Source organism: Andrena cerasifolii, chromosome 4 (genome assembly GCF_050908995.1).
Source record: "Andrena cerasifolii isolate SP2316 chromosome 4, iyAndCera1_principal, whole genome shotgun sequence".
Taxonomy (NCBI): Eukaryota; Metazoa; Arthropoda; class Insecta; order Hymenoptera; family Andrenidae; genus Andrena; species Andrena cerasifolii.
In genome coordinates this window covers 21,016,080-21,043,685 of record NC_135121.1, presented here as the reverse complement: position 1 = coordinate 21,043,685, position 27,606 = coordinate 21,016,080, and the positions used below count along the sequence as shown (strand labels likewise).

Genomic DNA, 27,606 nt, shown 5'->3' with positions numbered 1-27,606 from the left:
TCACGAGCACCTCGATAATCGCCGTTCTACTATTAGTAAGGTGACTTTGAAAGACTCTTGAAACAAAGTACATTATTTTCATAAGACATTATTGAAACAGTTTCATATGTCGTGACGGGGATTCGATCATAGATCGTGCGGGTATATATAAAAGTACAAGGAACCCTGGAACACGCGCACGTTCGCGCGCTGGGACGATTATCTACGCATGCGCAGGAAGCATGTTTCAAAGGATAAATTCCTCGAGAGCACACCACTGCTCGTGTCCAGCTGGTTCAGTTCAGTTATTCCGCGACGCTCACGGCGCAAGGACCTGCAAGGACCGCAGTTATTCGTGCTCTCACGTTTCCGCTGCGCTTCCCTGACTTACAGTTCGGACTAGTTAGAACACTTTGGACTTTAATATACAGTAAGCTTAATTAAATTCTGCGAAGTGTTTGAAGAACCGCCGACTTCCTTAGAAGCAACTACACGACAAATTATTAATCGATCCGGTGAGTATTAAGTAACAGATTTAATGAAAAAGCTTTCATGTTTTTTTTTTTACATCTCTCGGATGTGTGCGACATACTCTATCATATGTATATGTATGTATATAAGAAATTCTACAAAAGAGGGCGGAAATGTTTAAAATTGCAATGTCCAGTGGAGCAGTTAAAAAAAAAAAGTGAATGAACAGGACACTTCGAATACAGAGTGAATAAAGGATATAAAATCTGCGATAAATATTAATAACCATCTGCGTGTATTTAGGCGACTAGAAAAGGGGATAGGGAGTAATAAGAGTAAGGGATGAAAAGGTCGCTACATGAAATCGTCGTAATCATCGTAAACGTAGCCGTCGTATTCGCTCAAAAGAGAGTTATCATCCCTGATCTTGAGTTTCGCTTTCCCCTTTCCCTTGTTCTTTTTCCCCTTCTCCATCTTCTGCTTCTCGATCAGAAGATTATCCACCATCGCCTTCACTTTCTTCAGATCTGTCGAGGATACTAGAAAAAGAAACGGGTAACACATTAATTTGAAAAGTATTCGGGTGAGTATCCGCGCGAAAGCAGATGATCAGGAAAGCTTTCTCATTCAACCGTAATATAGCTTGCCCTAATTTTCTAAATTCGTCGTTACATATTTCCGAGATAGTGTACTTACAATTGAGTGCAATGCATTTAACAAGTTCTTCTGCGAACAGAGAGAATTCAGCGCTCTTGGCAAGCAAATTGAGTTTTTCCGCAAGTAAGTTCCCATATTGTTCAAATTCTTCCATCGTGTTAGGTACCGTACTGTCCAGACTGAACGCAGGCGGTTCTTCTGCCACTCCTAAAGCAAAAGAGAAACGGTTTTTAATTTTCTCACGTTTAGAAAAATATAGATTTCTCGCAATTCTAAACGGAATCGATTGATAAACGGATTGATTTCACGGAGAAGCAATAAAATGCAGAAGAACTTCATTAATTCGGTGGATTAATAATCACGTATGTTCCTGAATGGAACTATTTAAATCCACTGGCAATTATAATAGCAATTCGAGCATATAGTAAAAAGTTGTACAAGTAATGTTGGATAACACGAAGCTGAATCGTGAAATATTTTAACTTGACGCATCAAATGAAATTACACTTTACTGAGAAAATGAAATATTTATCAGGAACGGTACGGGAGATCGATGTTGATAAATAAGACACGTCTGATTTGTTTTTTCGTGAAAGAGGAATGTTTATTTCTTCGCACAATAACAGTTTTTTTGTAATTTTATTTAAAAGCTGCGTTACTTGGTTTGAATACATTTTCGCGTCTCTAGTACAGTTCCTGACACAAGATCAGCATTTACTTTAAAAGAATAATGCCTCGAAGATGTTTGGAAATCGTTAAGTAATTATTGTAACCGCCATAATGACTGCATAATTTTTTAGAAGTAGAGTTTAAATTACTAGAAACTTCTTTTCATTCTTATAGCAATAGTAAAATTCAAGCAAAATATTTCAGCACGTTTAGAGCTATTTAAAATTGTATAGGTTTCTTACAACTATATTTTAATAAGTTTATATAAAAAAATATTTCATATTTTTTTTTAAAATAGGAAAATCGTTACAAATTTAATATTGATTGTAGATAATTAATCGTGATTACTTCCTTAATTGATATATATTTAAAAAGTACAAATAGTTACGATCCTTACACCAATAATACTCAATGCTTATCAATATACTTCGTATTAATTTACGTCAGATAAAGCATAAAAGAATAATTAAGCCATTAAGAGAACTCGTTTTAAGGCATAAATATTAGATCAACCCTTTGCGGTCCAATTATCAATGCTTCGATAAACAAAACTTTTGTGTTTAGACTTTCCGTTGGATAGTGGAATAAAAGATATATTATAAATATAAAATATCGCCCAGTGAAAAATTTTAAACATCCCAACTTTCAACAGTTGCAAATCATTAGTATATAAAAAAAATTTCTAATCGATTAAATTAAAGATCGAGATTCGATAATGAAGGAAATTGAAGCGCAAGATTTCAATAATACGAATATTGCTAATTCATAATACTTTCCAAATACATTTACATCCGAATTTATACTAGGACTGAACAAAATTCGAATAAATTAAATAATCAACCTACCCTTAAATATATATATACTAATTAGTTTTATCATTTTTATTATCTCACTATGCTTTGCTATAAATTCAGTGAAATGTCAACGTTATGCAAAAATTCCGTTACAGTTGTATAACAGTTCGATTTACAGGATCGGTCAGAAAGATAAAGCTGTCCCCCCCAAAAAAATAAATGCGCACATACTTTGGAATTCCTCACAAGCAAAATATTAATTTTAATGCTTAGAAAGAAAAAAGAAAATAGCGCTAGTTCCTCGTTCCATCAATTAGTACTATTAGTAGTAGTAGTAGTAGTAGTAGTAGTAGTAGTAGTAGTAGTAGTAGTAGTAGTAGTAGTAGTAGTAGTAGTAGTAGTAGTGGTAGTAGTAGTTGTAGTAGTAGTAGTAGTAGTAGTAGTAGTAGTAGTAGTAGTAGTAGTAGTAGTAGTAGTAGCTACATAAGATTATAATTTATCCGAAATTGATATCAATAGTATTGCTTAAATGAAAGCAGGAGCGCAAAGAGTTAACGGATGAAAGTTTCTAACGCAGTCATTTCTTGTCGGTTCTGTGCGGCTTGCGATGAGAAAAATCAACAAGGTTGGACAAACCGAAAGTCTCCATGGCTAGACGTAGGTCAGCTTCCTCTTGGAGCCTTTGGCGCTTCAATTGTTCCGCTTTCCTCTCCTCTGGTGTCAGTGCCTCTTCTTTTTCTTTAGCTTTTCTTTCCGCTTCTTCTTTTGCCTTCTTCTACGATGATAGAGGAAACGAAATGGTTGAAATTAATTTGGCAGACTCTTTCTATTCTGATTTTATTGAGGAATCTTTGTCTCTGATACTACGTCGACGAAGAAGCATAATAGGATATGGAATGAATAGAACGTTCAGTGATTGACTAAACAGTCGGATGAAATTGGAAAACAGCTTTGAAGCGTCTGAACCAAGATTGGAAATACCTCGTGCTGTTCGATCCTTTCTGCCAAAGCTTTCTTTGGCTTTGGCTTGGCCTTAGGCACTTCAGCGGGTTTCTCTACATCTTTCTTCTCTTCTTCGACATCTTCCCAACTATCCTGTTGACCGATTTTTCTTCTTTAAAATTATCATACGAGCCAGCAGTACTTTAAACTAAAATGGTCAGTTGGATCTTGTGCACTTTCTACCTAAATCTTTCAAAGGTGACTATTCGTACGATAGAAAATGAAATTGCTGGGGAATCATGCGTCGTGATAGAAACAGAAGTTTATAAACTATCCCAAGTTTATAAACAAATCGGTAACTTGATTTTCAAGTTTACTCGATTCTGAAATTTAACTCGGTTAGAATATATCCAACATTGAAATTTTCAATTCCTCTATCATTCGTATCAACTAAGCATAACTAAAATTTCTACTTATTCAGATTTGATTAGATTCAGAACTCGAACGAGTTCTAAAACTTTCGATTAGACATTAAAACGCCAAATTACTTGGAGCTTAATGGGGCTTAACTCCCGTTACAACCGAAACTAAGCTCGTGTCAGTTTCGTGGAATTAGAAGGTTACTCCGACGGCGATTCATTTAAATATAAATCCATATTTAAATGGAAATTTCATATGATTTATTTGAAACATGCTTTCGACTTGATCCTCGAATCGATTCAAGGCAAACTTCCGGTTCGTTCGGCAATAATCAACTGTCGTGCTGCTATCAGTGTCTCGTGTTGACCCGTCCCATGAAAGGTTAATCGTATTTCACAGGCTGTCGATTTAAGGGCAAGAGCCTCGGAAGCCACTCGCATAAATTATAACAAAAAAGAATAAAGATAACCTTGACGTCCTCGTCCTCGTCCTCGCCTTCCCACTTGTTGGATCTAATAGCTAGGTCGAATTTCGCCTCTGCGTTTTCGACATCTGTAAAGGTTGAAGGTTAAATGATTTCAGTGCCTCGAATGCAACTACGGTCGCGTGACGGGCGAGATGCTCGTATATCGATCTGTGCGTACCCCATTCGTCGTCCATAGTGGATCTTTGATTATTTACGCAGAAATCCGCTTGTAAACGAAAGAAAACCTCTTCGGTATAACGTGGTTGAAGAAATCACGACTGGAATCGGGCGAGCCATACTGCGCGAGGAGAGCGTGTGCCTTTCTTGCGCGATAGTGGTGCAACTCAAGTTATATGCTTCAGAGATTGGATACCCTGTACGTAAAATGAACATCACACGTGACGGTTGCGCAACGCTACCTACCTACCTACATATAAAGAGATTAATCGGAGAATGAGTAAACAATGAAGCTAAGTACTTTTGCTACTAAAAAGTTTCTCATTTTTAAGTCAAAGCAGAGCGTTTTAAATGCGCGGATCAGAAATTGTCCATTTCATTCTCCACCTCTTTTTCCTCCACGAGATTCGAGATTTGGTAACATAAGTGAGCCTAATCTCAAGGGAATATGGAATACCTACATATTATGTATGTATGTATGTACATATATTAAAATACATTAAAATTTGTCACTTCTAAATCTGATTAATCACCTTTTTAAATCACGAAAGGAAGTGAGCCTCATAGAATCCTACAGTTTCTTTCAATTTTGAATGCCATGATTGCTTTCTAGTTTTACCGCCGTTTAAATAAAGGTCACAGGTTAGGTTAGGTTAGGTTTATTTTTTCTTTGGTACAGTTTACAACAGTAGTACACTTTTCAAGAACTGTCCTTCTTATACATATATGTACCTAGCCAACTTCTTATTCTCTTTGCTCTAGACCCTCCTTTGCCTCCTCCCTTTCCATTCGATCACTCCGTCCAACTCCGTCACTCTCACTCCCATGTACAGTACAGCCCTCTCCCGCTCTCTCATCCAACTCTCACTCATCACTCCTCTAAAGGTCATACATCTTTTTATATTGGAAACCGTACTTAATGTTTGGTATGTACAAATGTACATACGTGGTAGTGCCTGCATAAAAACACGTCGCCCGTTCTCGCTCGTTCAGTGGCGCATTTAAACCAATTTAAACGGTAACTAACTACCTTGACGCATATCATACGTAGCTATTTAATCAGTAACAGTTTAAAAGAAAGAATAATTCGAAATCATTCAATCTGCAGTCTACAATTTCACGCTCTGCTACAAAGTTGCGTAGCATTTCGATACTATTGCGAGGATTAAGTAGATCAGCAAACGTAAGTAAGGCATTACCGACGTAATTTACACTTGTCTGAATTCAGTATCGATAATGTTGATATCGTGATTGTTTAGGCGTATACTTTGCATCGGAGAATTAGCTTTTAATTAGCATTTCTTGGCCTCTTTGAAACTTAAATTCTTCATGTATGTAGATATGTAAAGCCAACGCAATCGCATATTGTTTCTCCGCAGGGTTGAAAAATATCGTGTAAATCTGTTTCAGAAAAATGAGTTTCGTCGGGGCTTATCTACGCTGCCCCTTTAACGAGTCGCATCGGATCATAGAAGGCAGACTTCAGAAACATTTATTCAAGTGTCGCAGGAACTACCCGAAGAACTACAAAGTTGTTTGCCCCTTCGACGCCAGTCATATGTTAGACCCGTACGAGTATGAAGTAAGTTTTACGTAGATCAGCGACACGAGGCCGTTCGTGTGCGCTCACCAGAGCCGTGGCTTCCCAGCGCTGATGTAGATCATTCAGTTGTTGCGCTAACGTTGCGGTATTTCTTAATCGTACAAATCTACCTGTTATGATTGTTGCAGCATCATCTTTCAGTATGCACAACAAGTGGAAACATGATGTGTTACACCACTTCGTTTGAATCAGAGAAAGAAGTGGGAACAATTCCTATAGAGGAAGCATGCAGCCTGCAAACTAATACCCTTGATAACGAAGACTGGTTTGGAGTATGTAATTTTCATTTAATTTAATGGTGCTTTTCCATTCGGTTTCAACATCTCTCTCAGTGTTTCAAACTTTTAAGGGGGAGCCTGGTATAACTAGCTAAAAATCAAGGCATTTTTCAGGAATTTTTTTTAAACAAAGGATATTGCATTATCAGATTAAGGTAGATAAAGAAAAAACAGAGCGGCAGGCACCGTAGCGTCTACTGTACTCGTCAAAAACGAAAAATTCAAAAAAATTTCTTTAGTTTATAAGTGCACGCACAAATCTGAGCCATCCGTAATTTAAATGATGCAAAATCAAACAAATCATCACCTCTTGAATAAAACTTTTACTTCCTTCGAATGAAATTTTGGCTTAAATGTGCAAAAACAGCTATTTATTTAAACATCATTATACCAATAGCTGAGTTCTATGGAGAAAATGTTCGCAGACATCCATGTGCAAGGCCAAGTCGATCGGTTGAATATTTTTCGAGTTACATTGTCTGTCAATTGTGACGAAACCATCGAAAAACGCGTTTATAAAGTTTTCTGGTAACCACCTAGTCGTCACCTGTTGCTATATAGCAAAACTGGCTATAGCCGTAGCTTTAATTTTTCCAATTTCGTTCTGCGGTTTTGGGAGCATGGTTTCGTGATGTCCAACTATTCATTTATGCGAGAGAGAAAATCAATTTTTTACGACTCGCTACACCAGGCTTAATGTAATTATTGTAATTATATTAGACTTGCGATGAATTCATCCTTCGAAACCATCGAATTCGAATTAAGCGTACTATTGTTTCTATACGTGAACGCTAGGGTGGCTCTTATTTATTCTTGGTAAAATTTTTTTTCAAGATTTTCTTCCGGGCACCCTCCAGAATAGTTCCAAATAATTACAGTAAGAATCTGTGTAAAGTTTGAGCCCGATTGGATAACTGGAAAAGGTGCTGCCCCTGGACCCTTAAACATTTAAATAATTATTTAACAGCTCGCGAAGTTGATTTTATATAATATCTCCCAAGTTATCGATTAAATAAAAAAATATGTGAAACAAAGGTTGTAGATTCCGACAAGGCGCATCTTTTACGTTGTATTACTTTCTCTCTCGTGCGACAAACGGTTTTCGAAAAAAGGACGAAAAACTAAAAAAAAAAAAGAAAAAACTTTTTCCCCCTCAAATTGTGAGTGTTTAATAGCCCCTCGAAAACTTTTTATTTATGAAGGCGAGCAAAAAATGGCATTTTTATTTTCGGGGACTATGTTTTAAACATTTAAGGGGCGGGGGTATATACCGAAATATGTGAATAAGGTAAAAAATATTATATATTTTCAGTGTATGATATGTCATGAATGTTTCTTGAAAGTTTGGGACCGAAATTCGCAAAAATATTGAAGATACAGACATCATGATATCGAGAAAAATGCATTTAAATACCTCACGATTAAAAGAGCGTATAAAATTAAATATATTTTACAGAATACCCCGACATACAATCCATTGGTTGCAACGGCGAACAAACCGATAGTAAGAACAGCGATAGGTTTGTCGAAAGCCAAGAAGAAGGAGTTCAAGCAACGCGAAAGGGACAGGTTATCTGCTCTCGAGAATAGCCAGGATAAAAATAATAGTAAACAACAAAGCATTGTGTACAAAGAACCAGTACGTTCCGAGATTTTATTATCATTGTTATTATTATGAATTATATTTCTTTCAAACGACTCTATTTCTATCGTGCTCACATTACTATTAACAACCGTTCGTTTATCATTATTTTCAATAGGAATTTGCGTCACCATTAAGACCACCTAAGAAAGCTGCTAAAGCGTTGTCTTGCACTGGAGGAACGGACAATGTGTCCATCAGTGACCTGATTTCCAAATTAAAAGAAGTTACCGTGAAGAACCCCGATGGTTGTTCCGCGCTTGAGAAAAATACTTCTCAGGGCAAAGAAGAAGAAGAAAACATTCTTAAGGAAGACACAAGCACTTCCGCAAACCAGCACAATGCTTCAAACACAACAGGGCACAACGTATCCAACGTTCGTGAAAATTTGACTGAAACAGCGGGAAATGAATCTCGGAAAGTTCGCCATTTAAATCCAAGATCGGCGGCCACTCTTCGCGGAGAAGTGAAGAAGATTAGTACTGGAAGAGGATTCACTATCGCTTATCAGTATCTAAAGGCCGAGGTGTCAAGGAACCAGACGCTGGAGAACGATTCAAAGGATTTCGGTATTATCTATGGTTACAACGAAGATGAAGAGAACTGTGATCCGCAAAACAAGCTAGAGTAGTCCACCCCCCCCCCCCCAAGTTTCCCGTGATATCTTCTGCTTTCTTTTACTGCTTAAACTTCGAAATAGACAATTAGATTTAACGTGCTACAAAACTGAGGATAAAGAATTTGTTGGACGAATATTAAGTCTCTAACGACGAAGAAGAAGAAAAGAATTTTTTACCTTGCCTAAAAACAAAGTTAACTGTTTCTATTATTTTAATACCAGAGTATGTTTTTCGAATATAGTTGATGGAATGGTAATAAAAAGCAATGACGCTTGATCAATTATTTCCATTCATAGGGTAAGAAATTATATGTTTTTATAATCCTACGATCTGTTCAATCTATTGTATATAGATTGTTGATAACGCAGCTGATCATTTCAATATCAGATTTACGAGCATTATTTTGTATTATTTTATATAAAACTATTAGACGTTGATTTCTTTGTAATTTTAAGTAGTTAGTAATTAAAATAAGAGTGAGGCCTTGAAGATAGAAAAGAAGACATGTATAATGGGTACTATTTTTGTTAATTAAGTACTAGTCTTGATACTGGTGGGAAAAGTATTCTCATATTCTATGTGTTCGCAGTTTGTAACAATATTCGTGGATAATATTCATTTATTACGTCCACCTAGCAAAGGGCAATCTAGACTTGCCGCTTTTAAAAACTTTTATTTACTACATACTTACTCTTGGATAAAATGCGCGCAGAAAGTGTTGTTGAAAATTGTGGCAGATCTGTATTTACGATCGAAGCTCCACTCAACTGTATAAATTAATGGGATAAGATAATATGAAATGTCGTGCAAAGAAATAATCGTGAACCTATATTTTAAGATTCACCTGAAAATGTGCAGAAATTATTTGTAGGAAGTCGTTGAATAAAGTGAATATTTACCGAAGACGGTGTCGCGTTTGTTTTACAGCCCTGTACAAGAGTTGCTATCCACAAAATCGTCATAAATTTCGTACATACATAAAAATAGTCAAAAGAATAATCGACTAGTCAAATTTGCTGATTCAAACATGCTTTTTTCACCGTCAGGTGGCTAAAGCGTTTCGCGGTTGATAAATTAAACGACTGCGTAAACACTGTAAACCGATATTCGCACTGATAAATAAATAATTCCGTCGTTAAATATGATTGCATAATGAGTTGAAGTCTCTCTACAATATATCCAGAATCTAAGATTGCAAATAAATAAAGAACAAAGCTAAATTTCTACCTCTGCAAGTAACTTTACCTACATATATTCACTGTCAGCATATGCATCATACGTAGATCGAGTTGTATCGTTAATAAATATTTAAAAAAAAAGGTACAAAAAAGCGCACAAAGAACGGTAAATTAATAATCACATAAAAAAGAAGCCTGTTTAAAACCACTGTCGTATATTAATATCTACAAAACTAATGATATACAAATATTGCGCCAATTATAACAATGGCTATTTATACAAACAAAACAATGTATTACTCCATTATTATTTTTTGGCCGGTATTCCAAGATTCATCATTGGAAGAAACAAAGAAGATAATAATATTAAGCAGATATATTTTTATACAAATAAATATTTCAATACAAATACATATTTTACTCAAAATTGTTGCGTGTCGCGACCCTCGCTCTAGCGGGGAATAGCCTATATCTCCTCTTTGATAAAGCCTAAAAGCTCTACTACACAGTCACATAAATGCATACGTACATGGATTACTGATCACGACGCCTCTGGCGACGGCCAGAAGAACCACACAGAAATCCGGACACAAAATCGCTGTGGTAAATGTGCCAAGTCGGAACACCTGTCTGTTACACCGTGGCCCCGAGTATTAGTTTACCGACAACACTGAAATTTACAGAAAAATCTAATTCTTAACAGCCTCGCAGAAAGTTGCATGATGCATGAGGTGCGTGAGATGCATGGGTGCAACTGCAAGTCGAGTTACTTTTGAAACCCGCATTGGGAAATAAAATGTTGTCTAGCCCTGAGAAATTCATCGGTGCAGTGAAGTGTGTGCACGTCATAGTGCATATTATCTCGTGATTTCTCAATTCGCGCATCAATTTCATCGATTACTGGACCATGTGGGAGGCCTTTTAACAGGATTCCATTGAGATATACCCGTTACCTAGACGGCTTTTCAGAAACTGAAGGACATTTAAAAACAGGAAATGCTTTTGTAATCGTGTTCAATGCGATTGTAGAGTCAGTGCCTGCGCCTGCCAAAAAGTGTTTCATAGAGTACCGTGGCTCTATCCTATCCTATACTTCGATGTTAGTAACTAAGTGGGAGAAACAAGTATGCCACTCATATTTCTCCAAATATTCCTGCAACTATTCATTTACACCAAGTTCAACTAAAATGTATTTATACGTAATAAATAATACTATATGATTTCGGTGTAAAATGGTAAATGATTTCTACATTCGGCGTAGAAAATTATTTGCAAATCCAAGATCAAATGTTACTAACTGCTTGATATCTCAACTTCCATCGATCATAGTTAATAATAATTACTACTGGGCGTTTAGTGTAAATGTTGTTAACATTCTTTGTCATAACAATAGCCACTGGAAACGATATTTTAGCAGAAAATCCATTTTTGCCGAAGAATTCATTGGATTTCGTAATTGTAGTTAACCGTCGACCTGGTTTTGATCGGGGGACATCGTTCCTCGAAGTCTATATAAGGAGCTCATGGAGCTCCATGTATTCAGCCGTCGTCGATCCTCCGAGCCTGGAGGACCTCCGGGGACCCTGGAGCTCCCGACCCTGGAGTTCGCCTCCCACGATAAGCGCTCGAAAAACATTGTACTGCTAAAAAAAAAGAGGAAGATACGAAGAAGCCTGTTTCTTCTCCTCGAAATTCGTAGTTGACCTTGTTACAGTCTTGACGTGTTATAATAAATCAAGTTTTGATCTCCATAAAACGTCCTTGTTCCGTTCCTAAATAGTTCTGAATCACTCGGCAATTTAATTTAGCTTCAGTTTATTAAAATTACTGAGTTTAAGTTATTATTTACAAGATATTTAGTTCATTTAAATAAACGCGTTTCGCGAGCAGATCCGTAGGGCTCCACGCTGAAATTCCCACGAAGCACAAGATTCCCCAGGCGGCCGCGCGACAAAATACTTGGCGCTGCGCAACCTTCACTGATAAGGTGGTCTGAAATGAAAGAATACACAAATTTGCTTATTATTTTGTTTTATTCCATCGCAAAGTCCTTTTACAGAGTTATGATTTATCATACAATCATAATTTCTCCACCTTCCATAAACTTCCATCCACCCCCCGAAGAGTTAATATTACGAACACGCCTTTATGAAACATCGCCATTGATTTGCAGAACGCACTCGTGTGTCCGCAAGATCTTCAAAACGCCGACTAATACAAATCGCTCTTGATCGTAGTGTCGAGTTTTCAATTTCACGTGTCACAGTGCTGTAACTGTTACAAAAGCAATTCTTTACAATGGTAAATTTTAACAATATTCATCTGACATTAGATCGTGATTATTATCGTTAATATTACCCCCTGTTTCTTATTATTCTTCCGAGAAAACTCTGTGAGTGAGAGGTTATCCAAATTGCACTGTCATCAAGCTCGAATAGAATTTGTTGAATGATAATAACAAAATAATACAGTGATCAAATCTGTATATGAATTTGATTTTAGAATATCGATATTCATTTAACTTTTTCGCCAAAAGCTCTTTTAATCTGGTCCGATTAACTTACAACGATCCTTACCATGGATCCGATATTAAGTCCGATATATATATTTGAAAAATTGTATCTTCTGCGACGCATTCGACTCTGCGTCGAGTAGCCTCTAAGTTCGCATAGGTAATACGAGATTTATATCAGAAGCGAATTGTAATAAACGGTGTAAATAAAATTAAATTACCAAACACTTGATTCTCCCTGTGTTCGAGCTTCTGACGCCCCTAATTCAATGTCCTACGTTCGCAGGCACGCAGGTACGATACCCGCACGACGATCTTTTCGCCGGAGGGTCGCCTCTACCAAGTGGAATACGCGATGGAAGCCATAAGCCACGCGGGTACTTGCCTCGGCATCTTAGCGACCGATGGCATTCTGCTCGCGGCGGAAAGACGCAACACAAACAAACTCCTGGACGAAGTATTCTTCTCCGAAAAGATTTATAGGCTGAACGATGATATCATATGCTCTGTCGCTGGCATCACTTCTGATGCTAACGTGTTGACAAACGAGCTGCGCTTGATCGCGCAACGTTATCTGCTACAATACGGAGAACCGATTCCTTGCGAGCAACTTGTCTCTTGGCTCTGCGACGTGAAACAAGCGTATACGCAATACGGTGGAAAGAGACCTTTTGGAGTTTCGATTCTGTATATGGGGTGGGATAAACATTACGGTTACCAGCTATACCAATCGGATCCGAGTGGAAACTACGGCGGATGGAAGGCGACGTGTATTGGAAATAATTTCGCCGCTGCGGTGTCTTCGTTGAAACAGGAATATAAAGATGGAGAGACAACACTGAACGACGCTAAGGAACTGGCTATAAAAGTGCTTTCTAAAACATTAGATATGAATAAACTATCTGCAGAGAAAGGTGCGGCTAATTGGTTACACTGTAATATAATAATATAATTAAGAACTGTAGAGAGTTAGAGACGTATGTTCCGTTAATGTCTTAATCTTTTTATTGCAGTGGAAATGGCTACTCTGACCAGAGAGAACGGCAAAACCAAGACAAAAATCCTTCCTGCGAATGAAATAGATGCCTTAATTGCGGAACACGATCGTTTAGAAGCCCTTGCCGAACAAGCTAAAAAAGAAAAACAAAAATTATAGAAATATATACACCTTGTATCTCTTTTAACGCTTTTTCGTTTAAAAAATATTATCCTAAAGCTTCGTGACTTTTGTCACGCGGTCTTTGATCCTTGTATAAGCCTCCAGTGTGGTGGTTTTTTATGTAGCGCCGCGTACAGCAGTGAAGGGAAAACACGACAAAAGGCAGATAGAATGAAATATTCAATTAGCAACAAGGAGAAAATAAAAAAGAATTTCCTATATGTTTTAAAGAGTACATCTTTCCCTTCGGATTCCCATCGCACATCTGTAGAAGGTACTGTGATCGCGAGTAAATTATGTTTCGAGTAGGTTATTTGTGATAAAAAATTTACTAACATCATCGCAAGGACATATGTACATTTTTAACGACATAATTAATGTTAATCATGGCAGTCTGTTCAAATAAACGTTTGTACTGTTTTCGCATTTGTTTTGATACTACTAGCATGAACAGTGAATTAGATAATGTAAAAGATTGCTCGGTAGCAGTAAGTTTAGCACAAACAAGCTGAATAATTGCAAGATTTGCCTATGTATTTAATAAATATGCATATGCATCCATATTTGCAACCCCTACGGAAGAGAAAGCTTCAACTAACATCTACCCTAACCTTTCGCTAAAAATTATTCGAAACTGATCAAAGAAACAACGTTATAGGTAGTAACAGAAAATTTTCACAGAACAATTCAAGATCCAAATATGTATTAACCACACATATGAATTCCTCTCAGCACATGCAGCATATGCGCTGTCCTGGTACTTTCAGAAGCAACCTCGAATTCGAGATTGATGTATCATTTAACTTTATACGTTTCAATCTTAATCTCAATACATCATACATTTATTTACGTTGTTTCAATGCACATTTACTCCGAAGAGAAGCGAAAGAAATGTTTATATCGCATCGAAGATGGCGTCGTACGACGAACTACAATAATGGTCCGATGCGAGCGACCGAGGGAAAATTTAACGTTAAAAATCGGGGACGCGTTAAAAGATGGGGATAGAACTTTAGATAGATTAGATTGATAATAAGAATGTAAAGAAAAAGTGGAAAAAAAGTTATGCGTCGAGTCATATCGACCAGGCTGCCAATGCGGTCCCACTCCCGGGCGCGATCCCACTACTGCCCGCCACGGAGACTTTTGGCTGCTGGGTTTCCCCTCTGGCCCGGTTCGCCTCTCCTTAGCCAACCTGGCCACCCCGGACTCCTCCAGGATGCCCATATTGATGGCGAGCTTAGCGCGGACGCCCAGTCAACGTGAGTCCCGCACCAGCAGGTACCCCCGACCTCAGACCCTCCGACATAACTAGCCTCCGAGTAGCCGGATTACAGGAGCCGCCACACTCCCAGCTGAAAGACGTAGTTGCTATTCGTCTATTTCACCTAAACTCTTCGCCACCTCTTACGAACAACACCACCGAAGACGCTCGTTTTTCAGTTTAAACAACGTTGCTAGGTACACGGATCACGAGCATCAAGTCACCCTGGCCGACCTTGGTTGCGAGTTAACCGAAGAAATGGAGAACAAACGAATGTGGCGTACGGTAGGTACGTGGTTTCATATGGCGAGCGCGTACATCGTTTCAAGCCTGTGTCGGTACGAACCAGGTGTCGGTAATGAAATTTACAAGTCGGTCGGTAACGGTGTCGGTAATATCTCTGTCGTTAAGTACACCCTGCTTACCATTGATAAAAAAGTATTTACGAAGGTAATGGAGGACTTTAATAAATACGTACGTCAGTACTTACGTTTGACGCAAGTTGTCGCAGGAACATTTCAGAAGGATTGAATTACTTGATACGCCGTGTATCAGAGTTCTAAGACGTCCCTTGTTGTAATTAATTATTTAAATGTACGTACGCGAATGAGGAATAGTTATTAGAATAGTGCTTTTCGTAGCAAAAGCAAAATGCTTCTCTGGTATTTCAGTGCCCTTACATGTGGTGACGTGTCATGTTTACGAGTACCTACACATGTAGGCTTTCATTAGCATAAGAGGGCGGGGGAGGGGGGGGGGGTGGGGCTGTTTAAAAGAACATAACGCGTGAGGAACGGGTTGAGGTACGAAGAAGAAAAGCTCAACGGTTACGAGAAGTTAAACTGGATCTTCTCCCCGTGGAACCGCCTTAACGACGATACGAATAATAGGCGAAAGAGACAGAGAAGCAAGATGACTTGGGGTTGTATCATGAACCGGTTGAAACGCACCAATTTGATGAATATCAATTCCTGTTGCACAAAACGAGCTACGGCTAACTAAAACTTTAACCGAACTTACTTGCCGTTAAACTGTTAAACGTTTACACCTTTACACTCGCTTCTTCCATTTTGAAACTTTTACAGCTGAAGTTTACAGTTGGAGGCAAAGGGTTATGATAACGCACGCGATGCGGAGCCGCCATATTGGGACACGAAAGAAGGAACGGCGTAAGAAATATTGCGTGCCAAAGTAATTTAGGGTTTTTATATAGTTACGTTGTGTATATCGCGAGGATTGCATGGGGGATATGTATACAAGGAACGCATTTCATTTAAACGCAGTTCTGGGAAAGGGGGGAAAAGCTGTTGAGGATGAATTGAAACAGAATGGACACTTTCGTGCGGTACAATTTTATAATTCTTTATTTATTAAAATAAAATATAGAAAATAACGAGCAACGCGGGTTTGTAGAACTTTATAAAGTTCACTTCCTTTTGTGCGAATGTTCTTCTTGCATAGATATCTATTGAACGATATTACAGATTCGAGAATCAAAAAGAATCTTAATTGTGTAGCCACGTATACAATCCGTATGGTATGAAGCGAATATTTCTTGAACGTTTCAAATCAAGAAATTAAGAAAGAACGTGCCATTTTTAGCATAGGTTAAATTTGCACTATCCCAAAAGAACATGTACGAATATAATATATTAGAGTGATCTTTACAGAAGCTGGGAACACAAAACGCGTCTAAGCACCACTTTCCCAACGAGACTCCTATGCCACCTCCATAAGGGTTGAAAGGTAGGCAAGCCTATATATATTGCTACACCCTCTTAATTACTTTCTCATCCCGCATAATAATAGCATAGAACTACCGCTTGCAAGGTGGAAGTCAGGCAACCCGAAAATTCAGAAAAGTAGTATGCAACTTTGCGTGCAAGTAGAGCTGTAGTTCATCACGAACCTACTTTCTGTTGGTGCTATAGTGCGGTTTTCGGGGTTGAAGTCACCCCTAGGAAAAATGCAGAATTTTCTTCTTTAAAAGAAGTTTAAAACAAAAGTTGTATATTTTTCTTATATCTATACAACTGCGTAAAAACAATTATCGAACGAAGGCTTGGTGGTGGTGGTGGGGGTAACTTGACAAGTAGGGATTTTTCGAGAATTATTTTCACGCAGTTTTGTAGATATAAAAAAAGGTTGCAAATTTGTTTAGACTTCTTTTCGATATCACGAAAAAGCAAAATTCTCCATTTTTCAGGTGATGAATTGCTTTACTTGCACATAAAGTTGCATATGTAATATTCGGAATTTTCGGGTCGTCTAACCCTTCCCTATTCGATCAATCACGGATGAAATTGCTGGTTAGAAAAACAATGCAGGGGAATTGCGCTTAAGTTGGCATAGTCAGTTATGGGGTCATTCTACTTTGGTCGTTCGAAAATTAAGCTATTTTTAAAGATTTTTTTCTGCGTAAATACAATATATATAATGAAAGAAAAATCTTTTTGGTATTTATTAAACTACTCTTACATTATACGCAAAGAATTTAAAATGAATTTTTTTCAATTTGTTTTTTCACAGCGTTGATATGACAAGTAAAAAAAAGAGGCACCTAGGTATGTTCGTGGCGCAGGTGATTTCTCAGGCTTATCTGAAAGAAAAAATTCGGAAATATGAATTAGCAATTCTTGTTGAAAAATCACAGCACAGCGTCGCCATAGTGGTTTCAAATCGCTAAAAAGCGGCAAACCTCTCAAAACCTACTTCAATTTAGTCAGAAATCGGTGCTCGGGGGGTTTTGGGGTTGCTGATTACGAATCTGAAATTGAAAATTGCAAAAAACCAAATGGCGGATCTAATACCACTGGTGCAAATGTTTTTTTCAAGTTAATTTTTGCGAAAAATTCATTACTTTCCGATTTTTGACTAAAACTTCGATTAAAATTTAGAACGTCGATTATTAATATGACGTTAGTTTAGAAACTTTTTTAAAAATTATTTTGAAAATTTTATTCTAGTGAAAAAACTCAACATTTCTCCGTTTAGTAGGTCACATAGTTGAAGCATATTGTCGAAAATAATAAAAGAAAACTATGGATTAGTATAAGCGTTGTTTGAAATAACGAATGCTGTTTTATTCATATACCTACTAAATACAGGTGGCAGTTTAAATTTAAATATTGTATCTTAAAAAACCGCAAATTTCTGCAGGTATTCTCAATTGGATATCATACTTGACGTGTTACTTTATATCAAGAAACTTGTTACAGCATGACACTCGGTGACACTCATCTTTGTTTTCTTTTCGTTTTATTAAAACATGACTTTGATTTATGACACATTGAGAAGGGAATTACAAGGATAAATTCAAAGATATTTTACTTTGTTTCTGTGGAAAGTTTATGTTTATGACACCTACTTTAATGGTAAACTGTTTCACATATTGATCTTTTCAGATAAACTTTCTCTGACACATTAAACATGCTCCCATTTTCAAGACATTAAGTCTATATCTTAATAACCAATCAATATATTTAAGAAATCCAAGCGGTATTTGATGCACTGATATATATATATATATATATATATATATATATATATATATATATCAATATAAATCAAATCTGCTATAATAGCAAAAAGCTGCTATATACTTTGAAAATTGAATTTTAGCCAGCTTTTGACGATTTGGCACCACTGTGCGCTGGATTGAAAAAAAAGTTTGAGAAAACGCCCCAAAAGCGGGTTTTCTCGGGGATTCGCCGAGAGAAATCTCAGTTATTTTTCGAGAAAAATTGTTAATCGAGGTACGGGCGATAGCGACACTCGTACAGATTTACAATCTTTTCGAATTTTTACGCTGTAAAAAAACATTTAAATTAATTTAAAAAAAATCTTTTCAAATTATTTTTGTACGATATAAGAGTAGCTTAATAAATTCGAAAAATTTAATGAGAAAAGAAATCTTTAAAATTAGCAAATTTAGTTATTCGGCCGATGAAAGTAGAATGACCCTATAAGACGACACACCCCTATTATCTTTCCAAGAATTTGCCCTAGAAGCGTGCCATTGACGTTCGTGTCTCTGAATTTATCGGCTAATAGACGATGAACAAGAAGCGGCGTGTGATTCTCAAAGCATAGCAAAGTTTCGCAGAAGACCATAACGACGATGATGAAACTGGTGCCCTAATGAATTGTTTAGTCGATCGAAGCCAAAAGGGCACCGGGTACGTTGCCATAATGGTGTTCCCGCTGGTGCCGCACCTTATGCTAGGGGTCCTCCAAGAAAAAAACAGCTTACTTGCGAATTCTTTATTTCTCTTATCTTTACTATTATTATCTCTAAAGTAACGGGCCTGATCTTTCACTGTAAATTAATAATCAGATAAACTGCTAAGACTGCTTGTTGCTTTTATTCGACACCACCTTGAATTTTCAAGATATCTGCCTCGGAGCGCAACTCGCCTACCTAGCCTGCGTCGCGGCAAGCTGTTCTCGAGTTTCAAAGGTACCCCGAACTTTCTTCCCCCACGTGTGGATCGGATTCTCACGAATCGGGACCTGCACCCTTCCTCCCGGCGCGGCGGTGAAAAGAAACGACCGTTACCGCCTCTCCCCTCTCGCAATCATCCCCCTGGCTGGGCGGTGTGTCCGAACGGCGAGCATCCCCTTCGCCCAGCCCGGAAGCAGGTAAGAATCTCCAGCTCGCCAGGTGACCTTCGACCCCCGTGGGACGAAAGGAAGAGGGTGCATTGAATCGCGAGATTTTCTCACGAGCCATCGCAACGTTTGCACCCGTCCGAAGCGACTAGGTATTTAAGGGCCGCGTTTGCCCTCGAAAGGCGCAGAAGTGTTTCGCGACTCAGCGAGGAGAGCACGGCCAACGCCCCGGACGGATCCACGAGGGCCACTTCTTCCGGAGAGGGTGAGTTCCGTTTCTGGCAATCACGATCTTGGTGCTTCGATAGACTACGTAAAAATTCCACGATTTCGGGCAGCTTTTATTTACCCACCCCTACCCCCGGTTCAATTTCACTTATCTCTCGTATTCGTTTCGTTCTCGTCTCACATCCGGTCGCCCTTCTCGCGGATCGCCCATTTGGACATTGCGTTACGTTCATCTTCTTTGCAAACGTTCGTTTCGGTACTTTTATCTGCTACTTCTTACGTGGATCGAAGCTTGCATCGATGAATCCGAGATTCGGCCACGATGCAATTTCGACGATGCTTTACCACGGCTTCGGTCAGTGTCAGAAGATTTAATAGGAACAGCTGCGAAATTTACGGCGGACAATTAATTAATAGCGATATAATTATAATTTAATAGAGATCGGGAGAATTTCTCTTTTAACTGAGAATATATATGTATATATATATTTCGGGTATCACACTTTGGATAGATTAGCTATTAATAATGATTTTGCCCCCTTAATTGGGGAGGAAGGTTACAGTGTTTTGAGAACTGAGAGCAGGTGCAACCATTTCTCCGATTTACTTCTCCAGAAATATTCATATGAAATTTATTGTAGGGTTACTGGTTTGGTTTTCCCCCTTCATCCATTAACGAATATTCAAGGAGCATGGTATAATTCAAATACAAGCCTTGCGAACGTTTCTGTACAGCTGCAGATGATCAGGGAAATCGCAATAGCCTTATATAAAACACTATTTACAGTCCCTGTTGCACCGTGTCCATCATTCGCGCTTACCTAGAATCTGAAATTTATCTATCGCTGTCAATTGCAAAACGGGCATTCCTTATTTGAAGAAGCACATTTTCTTTGGAGATATTCATTGTATACTGGGCTCTGTCCCATAATAATAATAATAATAATAATAATAATAATAATAAGAAATACCCAAAATTTAGCAATTCTCTTCGAAGAATCTAAATTCCCTTTAACGAGTGTTTGAAAATGGTCAAATGGTGTGACACATACGCACACGGATATAGAAATTTCGTAAAGCACAATTAGGTGTAAAATGACAGGAACTCGAAATTTAGTAACATTCTCGATTAGAAACAGTGCTATCCCGAACAGTCCGAATATTACTTTCGAGCCATCTCGAAAAGATCGAGGGCCAAAGGTTTTACCCCCGGTGGTAAATCATTCGAACCTTGACGAACGTTAATCGAAGCAGGAAAAGTCTGAACAGAAGATGCGCGGAGCATTTCGTTCACTACCTTTCCTCTTGCAGTGGAAGCTCGTCGATATGCCTCGAAATATATTCTTCCGCGGAATAACAGAGAAGAGTGTTGTTGCAGATAGAAAGCTTTCTGATGCTCGTTACGATGTACCCCTGTACCCCTGTACCCCTGTTGCAGTGTTCTTAGGCCGGGAATAATTTCCTGGTTAATTCGGAATAATTGCTTAACCAAATTGATTGGCAATTTCACAAGATTCATTGATAGTTGGAGCCGATAGGTAGGTACTTCCGTACACCGTTGTTCGTCGCGATACTTTAAATCGAGCCACGATTCCTCGTTCTCAGATCTGTTTGAACCAGCCAGTGAAAGAGAATTTTCTAATTTAGATTAGGCTTCGGAGTAAAGTGTCGTCGGCCTGACTTTGCCGGGGGAACCTGTAGCCACTTTTACGTACTGGAAAGATTGATAACGATATCACGAGTACGCTGTCGTTAATAAGCTACTCTGCGCGAGGTAATTGTGTTATTATTATTTATTACGGGACAAGCCCAATTTGTACAATAATGAATACAGTAGCATACGTACAAGAAAAACAAGACATGTCACAGAAAAAGTCAATGTGATTTGAATAGAAATTGGAAACGCTGACGACCCGATGTATAGGATCGCGAGCATCAAACTTCGATTTAATGTTTAAGCAGAAAAGAAAGATGCTATTTTAGATTTAAGCCGCGAAAACTAGCGAGCGGCAGGGTATAAAACAGAATCCCAGGGAATAAGTGCATCGATCAACATTCCGAAATTGTTAATCAGCCTTTCGCTGAATTTAGCTTTAGCAGTATCATGTCTGCAAACTTTTGTTCAAAACATATCATGGCACGGATAGGTTTAATGGGAGATGCGATTAAAATGTATGTTCTTTCATGAAACAACGATAGCCGATATCGGTGGCGCACTCGGAATTTAACCCTGGGGGGAGTTGAACGGATAAAAATAATTTTAATGGAAATTCCATAAAATTCATTAGGTGATTATAGAAATTTATTTACAGAATGAAATCCAGCTTTCTTTTCTCTTTACAAAGCTTTTGAATTACTTGAGTCGTGGTTACGTTAATCTCCTTTTGCACCCCCCTCTGGGTGCGCCACTGACCGATAGCAAAATACGCGAATCCATTAATGGAACTTTGCCTGTCCATTTCTTCAAATACCACTTGCAATGCTTGAATATCGAAAAATGGCCCCGCGCGCCGCGGCTCTACAACGACATTTAATATGATCGCAGAGAAATGGAGGGTATGCTCTTTGGAGGAACTCGAAACATATTATAGAGAGTGATTTAACATTCGGTTCCCCCTCAGTTTTTCTTTTCTTTTTAATTGGCTTCGCAAACGATATAGGTACCTAATGTACCGAGTATAAAACTAAAAACGGTCGAAGGAACAAATGTCTGTTACAAAAGGGCTTAATTTTTGGAACACCTTCAGCATTTTCTATAACCAAAGTGTCACTTCTCTGAATGAAACTAACAAATATTGGACAAGGAAAATGATGGAAATTATTGTCGAATAGTAACCGAACGAAGAACGGCAGAATATTACATACAGCAAATTTCTTTTTCCGAAGGCTATAATCTCACGGCCTGTCTCGACATTTTTATCGCTAAATGGTTCAAAAGGTTTTCGTTTTAATTTCGTTAAACTTCATTATTATTTGGGTAACGTTAAGAAGACGAATTGAAATTTATGTTTCGAAAGGATCCTTATTTAAGAAAAATCGGTCACGAATAAAGAATGGAAAAACTCGTTTCTCAGCTTCACACGAAAATGTTAAATGTTGAATTGTTAAATTTTTCAAAGACATGTCAACGAGTAATTTTACTTCCTTCTTACAATCTATGACAATAATGTGAAAAAGAAGAACATCAAATTGGTACCTACTATAAACCCAGAATTCGATAGTACTAGCTATCATTGTTTTTATTCAACCGTGCTCGTTCGTTATCAACATCTTTATATTCCTTCATTCGAATATATTCTTTACCAGCTACTGAAACCACTCGTTCACGTCTCGATGTGCTTTTAATCCGTGAGACGAGTCGATCAACGGCGATTTAATTTTTCATTATTTTATTTATTTTTAGTTTTAGCTGAAATCCAAGTAATTTCGCTCGGCCCTACTCTATCCAGGCACTAAGATCTAGTCGAAAATTTCTTTTCAAAATTCTCCGTGCTCCGTTTGTCGCCCGTCACACCTCCCGAAGCATCGAAATCTCGAACGAAGCAAAATATGAAACCCGGACGCGGACGCGTTTGGTCTCTCGGAAATAAGTCCGCGATCCCCGCGCGTCATTTGATATCAAAGTTAAAATATTTCAGACCAAACAAAATCGCAAATCCAAACAATTCAATTTGAATTCAACGTCTGATTCATTGAATTTATTATATTTACAATTTATCATCGATCGAATTACTTTACCTTGTTCACTGACTCCATAATTATTATACATAGGTATGTACATATAAAGAAAGCAGAGCAACAGGAAATCTGCAAGCATCTCGAGGATATATAGTTTATTATTTATTACCGAATAAATTTGGTGATCGACCAGGCTTTAATTATTCATCCATTGGCACTGATAAACGCTAGTTAAAACAGCACTTGGATACAAATAATACGAAGGTTAAAAAAATGGAACGCTTCCGACATTAAACTTGAAATAAATGTCACTTGGAATTTTAATCGGTTTACGCATTTGGGCAAGTCTCGGAACCGCTTTGAAATGGATATTTTTTGCGTTTCCCACGTCGACGCGATTAAGAAGCAAAGAGTATGAGCCACCAATAGCAATAAACAAGATATAGGTATATTTATTGCGCTGTTAGGCACGAGTACAGAGAACTATATACATAGACTCCATAGATCTCCATTCTAAGATCATAGATCTCTTTTCCGAAAGGAAAATTCAATTCAACTGGTTTTGCAATTGAAAAGCTCGAGAAACACTATTCCACAGATTTACGTAAAACTTTACTTCTCAGAGAGAAAGATTCTTACGTTTTTGGCTGAATTCTTATCCGAACCCGGTACCTATGAAGAATCATTTTGAAATATCATAATTACCGAAAACGCAGCAACCAGAGAGTGAAAGCAATAGGATTTGAAATAAAGAAAAAAAAGATTAATCGAAAATTTTAAGACAATCCGATCGATATTATTTCACCTCCATTACGTAAATGGCTGTTCCAACATACGGAGCCCGAAGCCTGAAATAAACTGGCTCCAACAAAGAAGGCACCCTAAGATTTATACATTTTATGCCTCAGACCACCGAACATCTAAAATCATTTACATTTATTTTACATATCTGAAATTCTTTCGAAACACTTCCCTACCTCTCCCCCATTTACCACAGATCTGCTGCAGAACCAATTATACGAGGAAATAATCGTGAGCAATAATCTGGATTTAACGTTCCCCGCCTCCAAGATCGTGGCTTTTAAAATCGAAATCAGTTTGCTGCGTGGATCCTACCAGATCCCATCGCAAATCCACCGAGGCCTCATTCTGCCAAAGCGTTAGGCGTTATAAATTTACAAACGTTTCGTCAGGATTTATCAAGGCCTTATTCTGAATCTATGAAAGTCTGGCCTGTGTCTGTCAAGGTCTTCCTACGAATCTTCTACGAATCTCCGGATATCTTTTCAAAGTCTTGGATTTATTACCAAATTATTGAAAGCTACCAGAAATGCCGAAACGACCCATGACCCGTTGTCACTCGATTTCACCGATCTCTTTCACAATTCTAATAGAATCTCGCGTGAACGTGTAAATCGTGTTTCAAGACACAAATAGAAACGGTAGAAAATCTTGTGTAAAATAATAGCCGAGGACAATTGCATCGAGGCTTTGTTTGTTAAATCACAACTTGGTACCAGAGTTTAAATAGTTTTCGATATGACCCATCGACCTGATGCAAATGGAATAGGAAAATAAAAGAAAAATAAACGGAAAGTCAGAACTTTGATAGCTGCTGTTAAGCCGGGACCAGACTCACTTCTTAAATATGAGAAACATACATTTTGCAGCTGAATTTTTGAGAAATCATGGTAGACAGACTTGCAAAGAATTTATTCAACAAACACACATAGAATTATAAATAAGAGGAACGCACTCTCCCTACATGGACGGTATAGAATGCAATAATGGTAACTATGGCGGAAAATACCGTTTAACTGAAAAAGGGGATAGATATCTGCTTAATCGTTAAAAAGACGAACGAATAAAACTCAATAATGTCTTATAAGCAAAACTTAGAGCGAAATAACATCGAAGAGTGTTAGAAATGAAACATAACAAATCGCAAAAGATATTCCATTTCATTGCATAAAATGGCACATAGAGAGTGCATACGATTCGAAAACCTTTGGCTGCAGGAACTTTCACTGTGAAATTACGATTAGTACTAGGTACTTTGCTCGGCAAGAAACCTATCAACGCGAATAAAAAAGGACGAAAGGAACTTTTCAAAACTATGCTGTATAATTTTAATCACGATTTTCTATTCTATCCTCTGTTCTCGTTTAGACTAGATTTGGCGCTTTCTTTTTGCTAACACTCACACCCTTCCAGGTCTCCGGAGGGCCAGACGAAGATGAAGCCTTTAACAATAAATTGTCAGGATGGAGGGGACCCACTGTGACGAAGGAGTCCAGGAGCAGAAGGAAAGGCCCCTTCGATGATCAGAAATGAATCAACATCGTCTGCTACGAGGATGCTAAAGGGATGAAGAAATCGGCAGCAGCTAAATGGAGATAAATCCGAGGAATTTGGATGAAAGATGCAGAGCCAAAGAATACAGCAGGACTTGACACGTATTAAACGAAGACGAACAAGAAAATTGGAAGAAGGAAAAAATGAAGATGGAGGAATGAGAAGTAATATCCGAGAGAATGAAGGAACTTTGGGACAGAAAAATATTTCGTAACGCATCTATCTTCCAAATACCGGGTTGGCCAATGTTAACTGGGATGTCTAGAAAATTTTAAATAATTCTATTAATTTCTTGGGCCCACAAAAAGGAAAAGATCGTTCGGAAGTTTGTTAAAATTTTAACAACTCACGCGAAGATTGTACATTACCTTGGCAAGATTGCTCATGAAAATTGTATCCGTTGCGAGGAAACGTGACCGTATTTCCAGCAGTTTTCTCGAGAAGAAATCATAGAAGCAGCAACTCATAGAATGGCTGGAGTGGAAATTTAAAATTTCTCGAATTAACATTCCACGATCATCGGAAGAGAATTAGTGATCAAGATCGATGATGCTTGTTTTCGTTTTCGTTCGTTGCTTCGATTTGTTAAGTTTGATCCCCGTTTGTTGGCCATTTGTTAGTCATCCAACGGCGTTACGAAAACCGATGGTTCTTTGTTAGAAATTTAATCGTGTTTGTTTTCTTGTTAAGTTTTATCGTTCTCCCTCGTTTGTTCCAGTTAATGTTAGCTTCTCGTTAGTGTTGAACCAAACGGGAAATTCAAGTTATCCAAACCTCGTTGACCAAAGTTGTGTTTTTGTTTTACAATTAAAAAAAAAAAGAGAGAAAAAGCGGTTCGATTTTTACGCACAACGATATATCCAACGATAAATTGTGCGTAAAAAATCGTGGATATTACATAAAGTATGTGCGTATTTTTAAGAATCACAAAAAGACAAGAAAAGAAAAGAAAAAGCTTTCGTACGGATATTATGTTTCTGTTTGTAACTGGTTGAAGAAAATGTTTTCCATTGTTCATTGTTTCGCAGAAGACGATCTTCTAGTTGTTGAAATTTGTTACAAATAACGTTAACGATTCCATGTTTACAAAAAAAGAAAAAAAAAAAATTCCAAGATTGATGTACCGTTGACCTGTTTTTTCTTTTGGTTTGCACCGCAGTGCCTTGAAATTGTTGTTCATTCGATCATGTCGGATCGTTAGATCGTTAAAGCGCGACCGAACCAACTACTTATTAGTATACGAGCATATCGTTAATACGCGATACATGAATGAACTGACACTCTATTCGCTTCGTTCATTTATTCATTAACGAATTACCAAGTAAATTTTAAGACCGGTGGATCGCTTCCTTGTTCAACGAACAAACGACAAAATACCACTAATCGATTCGTTTGTTCGTTAACTCGTTTTCTCGTTGAACGTTTAAACAAGCGTGCGTTGAACAAAATGATATTCAAAGAAGTGGTTCGTCCAATGTATCGATAACGTAATTATTCATTAATATAATCACTTTAGTTACCGCTTAGTGCTGCGTGTGTAAGAGTGAATTTTCCTCAAGGGGTTACATACACCTAGGACCGTGAAAAGCTTATAATATAAAGAATATTTTCCAAAAGAACGAATGAAAGAAGCTAATTTACCATAGCCCTACGCTATTTCTTTTGATTTCTATTTGATTTTGAAAAAAAAAACACGAGTGCCAAACCGAGAACGAAATTTTTGTTGTTGTTGAATTTAGAGAGAAAAGTGAATTCCAGGGCCATAGGGCCAGTGCATGTAACCCCTTAATGGCCACTTCGTCAACATTAATGAACAATGAGAGAATAACTAGCTATTAATATCTTTATAATCCGTAGGACGTAGAATAAAAATATGCCCTAAATACATAACTATGCAAGTTGC

General features: G+C 37.8%; 3 protein-coding genes and 2 long non-coding RNA genes across 6 annotated transcripts; 3 read left to right on the top strand and 2 right to left on the bottom strand.

Annotated features, from left to right (window-relative positions):
* Window positions 1-726: 726 nt before the first annotated feature.
* On the bottom strand, window positions 727-4,755 carry Eif3j (eukaryotic translation initiation factor 3 subunit J). The gene is made up of 6 exons (XM_076811234.1): window positions 4,577-4,755; window positions 4,402-4,484; window positions 3,552-3,665; window positions 3,207-3,345; window positions 1,147-1,314; window positions 727-989 (listed from the first exon to the last, which is right to left on the bottom strand). The coding sequence occupies exons 1-6, from the start codon at window positions 4,590-4,592 to the stop codon at window positions 805-807; spliced, it is 705 nt and encodes a 234-aa protein (XP_076667349.1). The 5' UTR covers window positions 4,593-4,755; the 3' UTR covers window positions 727-804.
* Window positions 4,756-5,571: 816 nt separating this feature from the next.
* Window positions 5,572-9,621, top strand: LOC143368468 (uncharacterized). Of its 2 annotated transcripts, none has more exons than XM_076811232.1 (5): window positions 5,572-5,762; window positions 5,986-6,157; window positions 6,307-6,450; window positions 7,913-8,095; window positions 8,217-9,621. In XM_076811232.1, the coding sequence occupies exons 2-5, from the start codon at window positions 5,990-5,992 to the stop codon at window positions 8,727-8,729; spliced, it is 1,008 nt and encodes a 335-aa protein (XP_076667347.1). In that variant the 5' UTR covers window positions 5,572-5,762; window positions 5,986-5,989; the 3' UTR covers window positions 8,730-9,621. The 2 variants fall into 2 exon arrangements, with proteins under 2 accessions (XP_076667347.1, XP_076667345.1); XM_076811230.1 differs by having other exon boundaries at window positions 5,573-5,758.
* Window positions 9,622-10,490: 869 nt separating this feature from the next.
* On the top strand, window positions 10,491-11,652 carry LOC143368471 (uncharacterized). Its single transcript, XR_013085242.1, has 2 exons — window positions 10,491-11,254; window positions 11,359-11,652. It is a non-coding gene; the product is annotated as an uncharacterized LOC143368471 (long non-coding RNA).
* Window positions 11,653-12,036: 384 nt separating this feature from the next.
* Window positions 12,037-13,788, top strand: Prosalpha3 (proteasome alpha3 subunit). Its single transcript, XM_076811233.1, has 3 exons — window positions 12,037-12,197; window positions 12,695-13,322; window positions 13,422-13,788. The coding sequence occupies exons 1-3, from the start codon at window positions 12,195-12,197 to the stop codon at window positions 13,562-13,564; spliced, it is 774 nt and encodes a 257-aa protein (XP_076667348.1). The 5' UTR covers window positions 12,037-12,194; the 3' UTR covers window positions 13,565-13,788.
* An 836-nt stretch (window positions 13,789-14,624) lies between these two features.
* Window positions 14,625-15,087, bottom strand: LOC143368472 (uncharacterized). The gene is made up of 2 exons (XR_013085243.1): window positions 14,979-15,087; window positions 14,625-14,922 (listed from the first exon to the last, which is right to left on the bottom strand). It is a non-coding gene; the product is annotated as an uncharacterized LOC143368472 (long non-coding RNA).
* Between the last annotated feature and the right edge of the window lie 12,519 nt (window positions 15,088-27,606).

What these genes read in the sequence shown, in the direction of transcription:
- Prosalpha3 (XM_076811233.1), top strand. An exon ending in TAAACTATCTGCAGAGAAAG is followed by an intron (nt 13,323 to 13,421) that starts GTGCGGCTAATT and finishes TTTTTATTGCAG; the next exon opens with TGGAAATGGCTACTCTGACC.
- Eif3j (XM_076811234.1), bottom strand. An exon ending in AAAGGATCGAACAGCACGAG is followed by an intron (nt 3,346 to 3,551) that starts GTATTTCCAATC and finishes CTATCATCGTAG; the next exon opens with AAGAAGGCAAAAGAAGAAGC. An exon ending in TAAATGCATTGCACTCAATT is followed by an intron (nt 990 to 1,146) that starts GTAAGTACACTA and finishes TTCTTTTTCTAG; the next exon opens with TATCCTCGACAGATCTGAAG.
- LOC143368468 (XM_076811232.1), top strand. Translation starts at nt 5,990, where the DNA reads ATGAGTTTCGTCGGGGCTTATCTACGCTGCCCCTTTAACGAGTCGCAT. An exon ending in TAGACCCGTACGAGTATGAA is followed by an intron (nt 6,158 to 6,306) that starts GTAAGTTTTACG and finishes TGATTGTTGCAG; the next exon opens with CATCATCTTTCAGTATGCAC. An exon ending in ATAACGAAGACTGGTTTGGA is followed by an intron (nt 6,451 to 7,912) that starts GTATGTAATTTT and finishes TATATTTTACAG; the next exon opens with AATACCCCGACATACAATCC.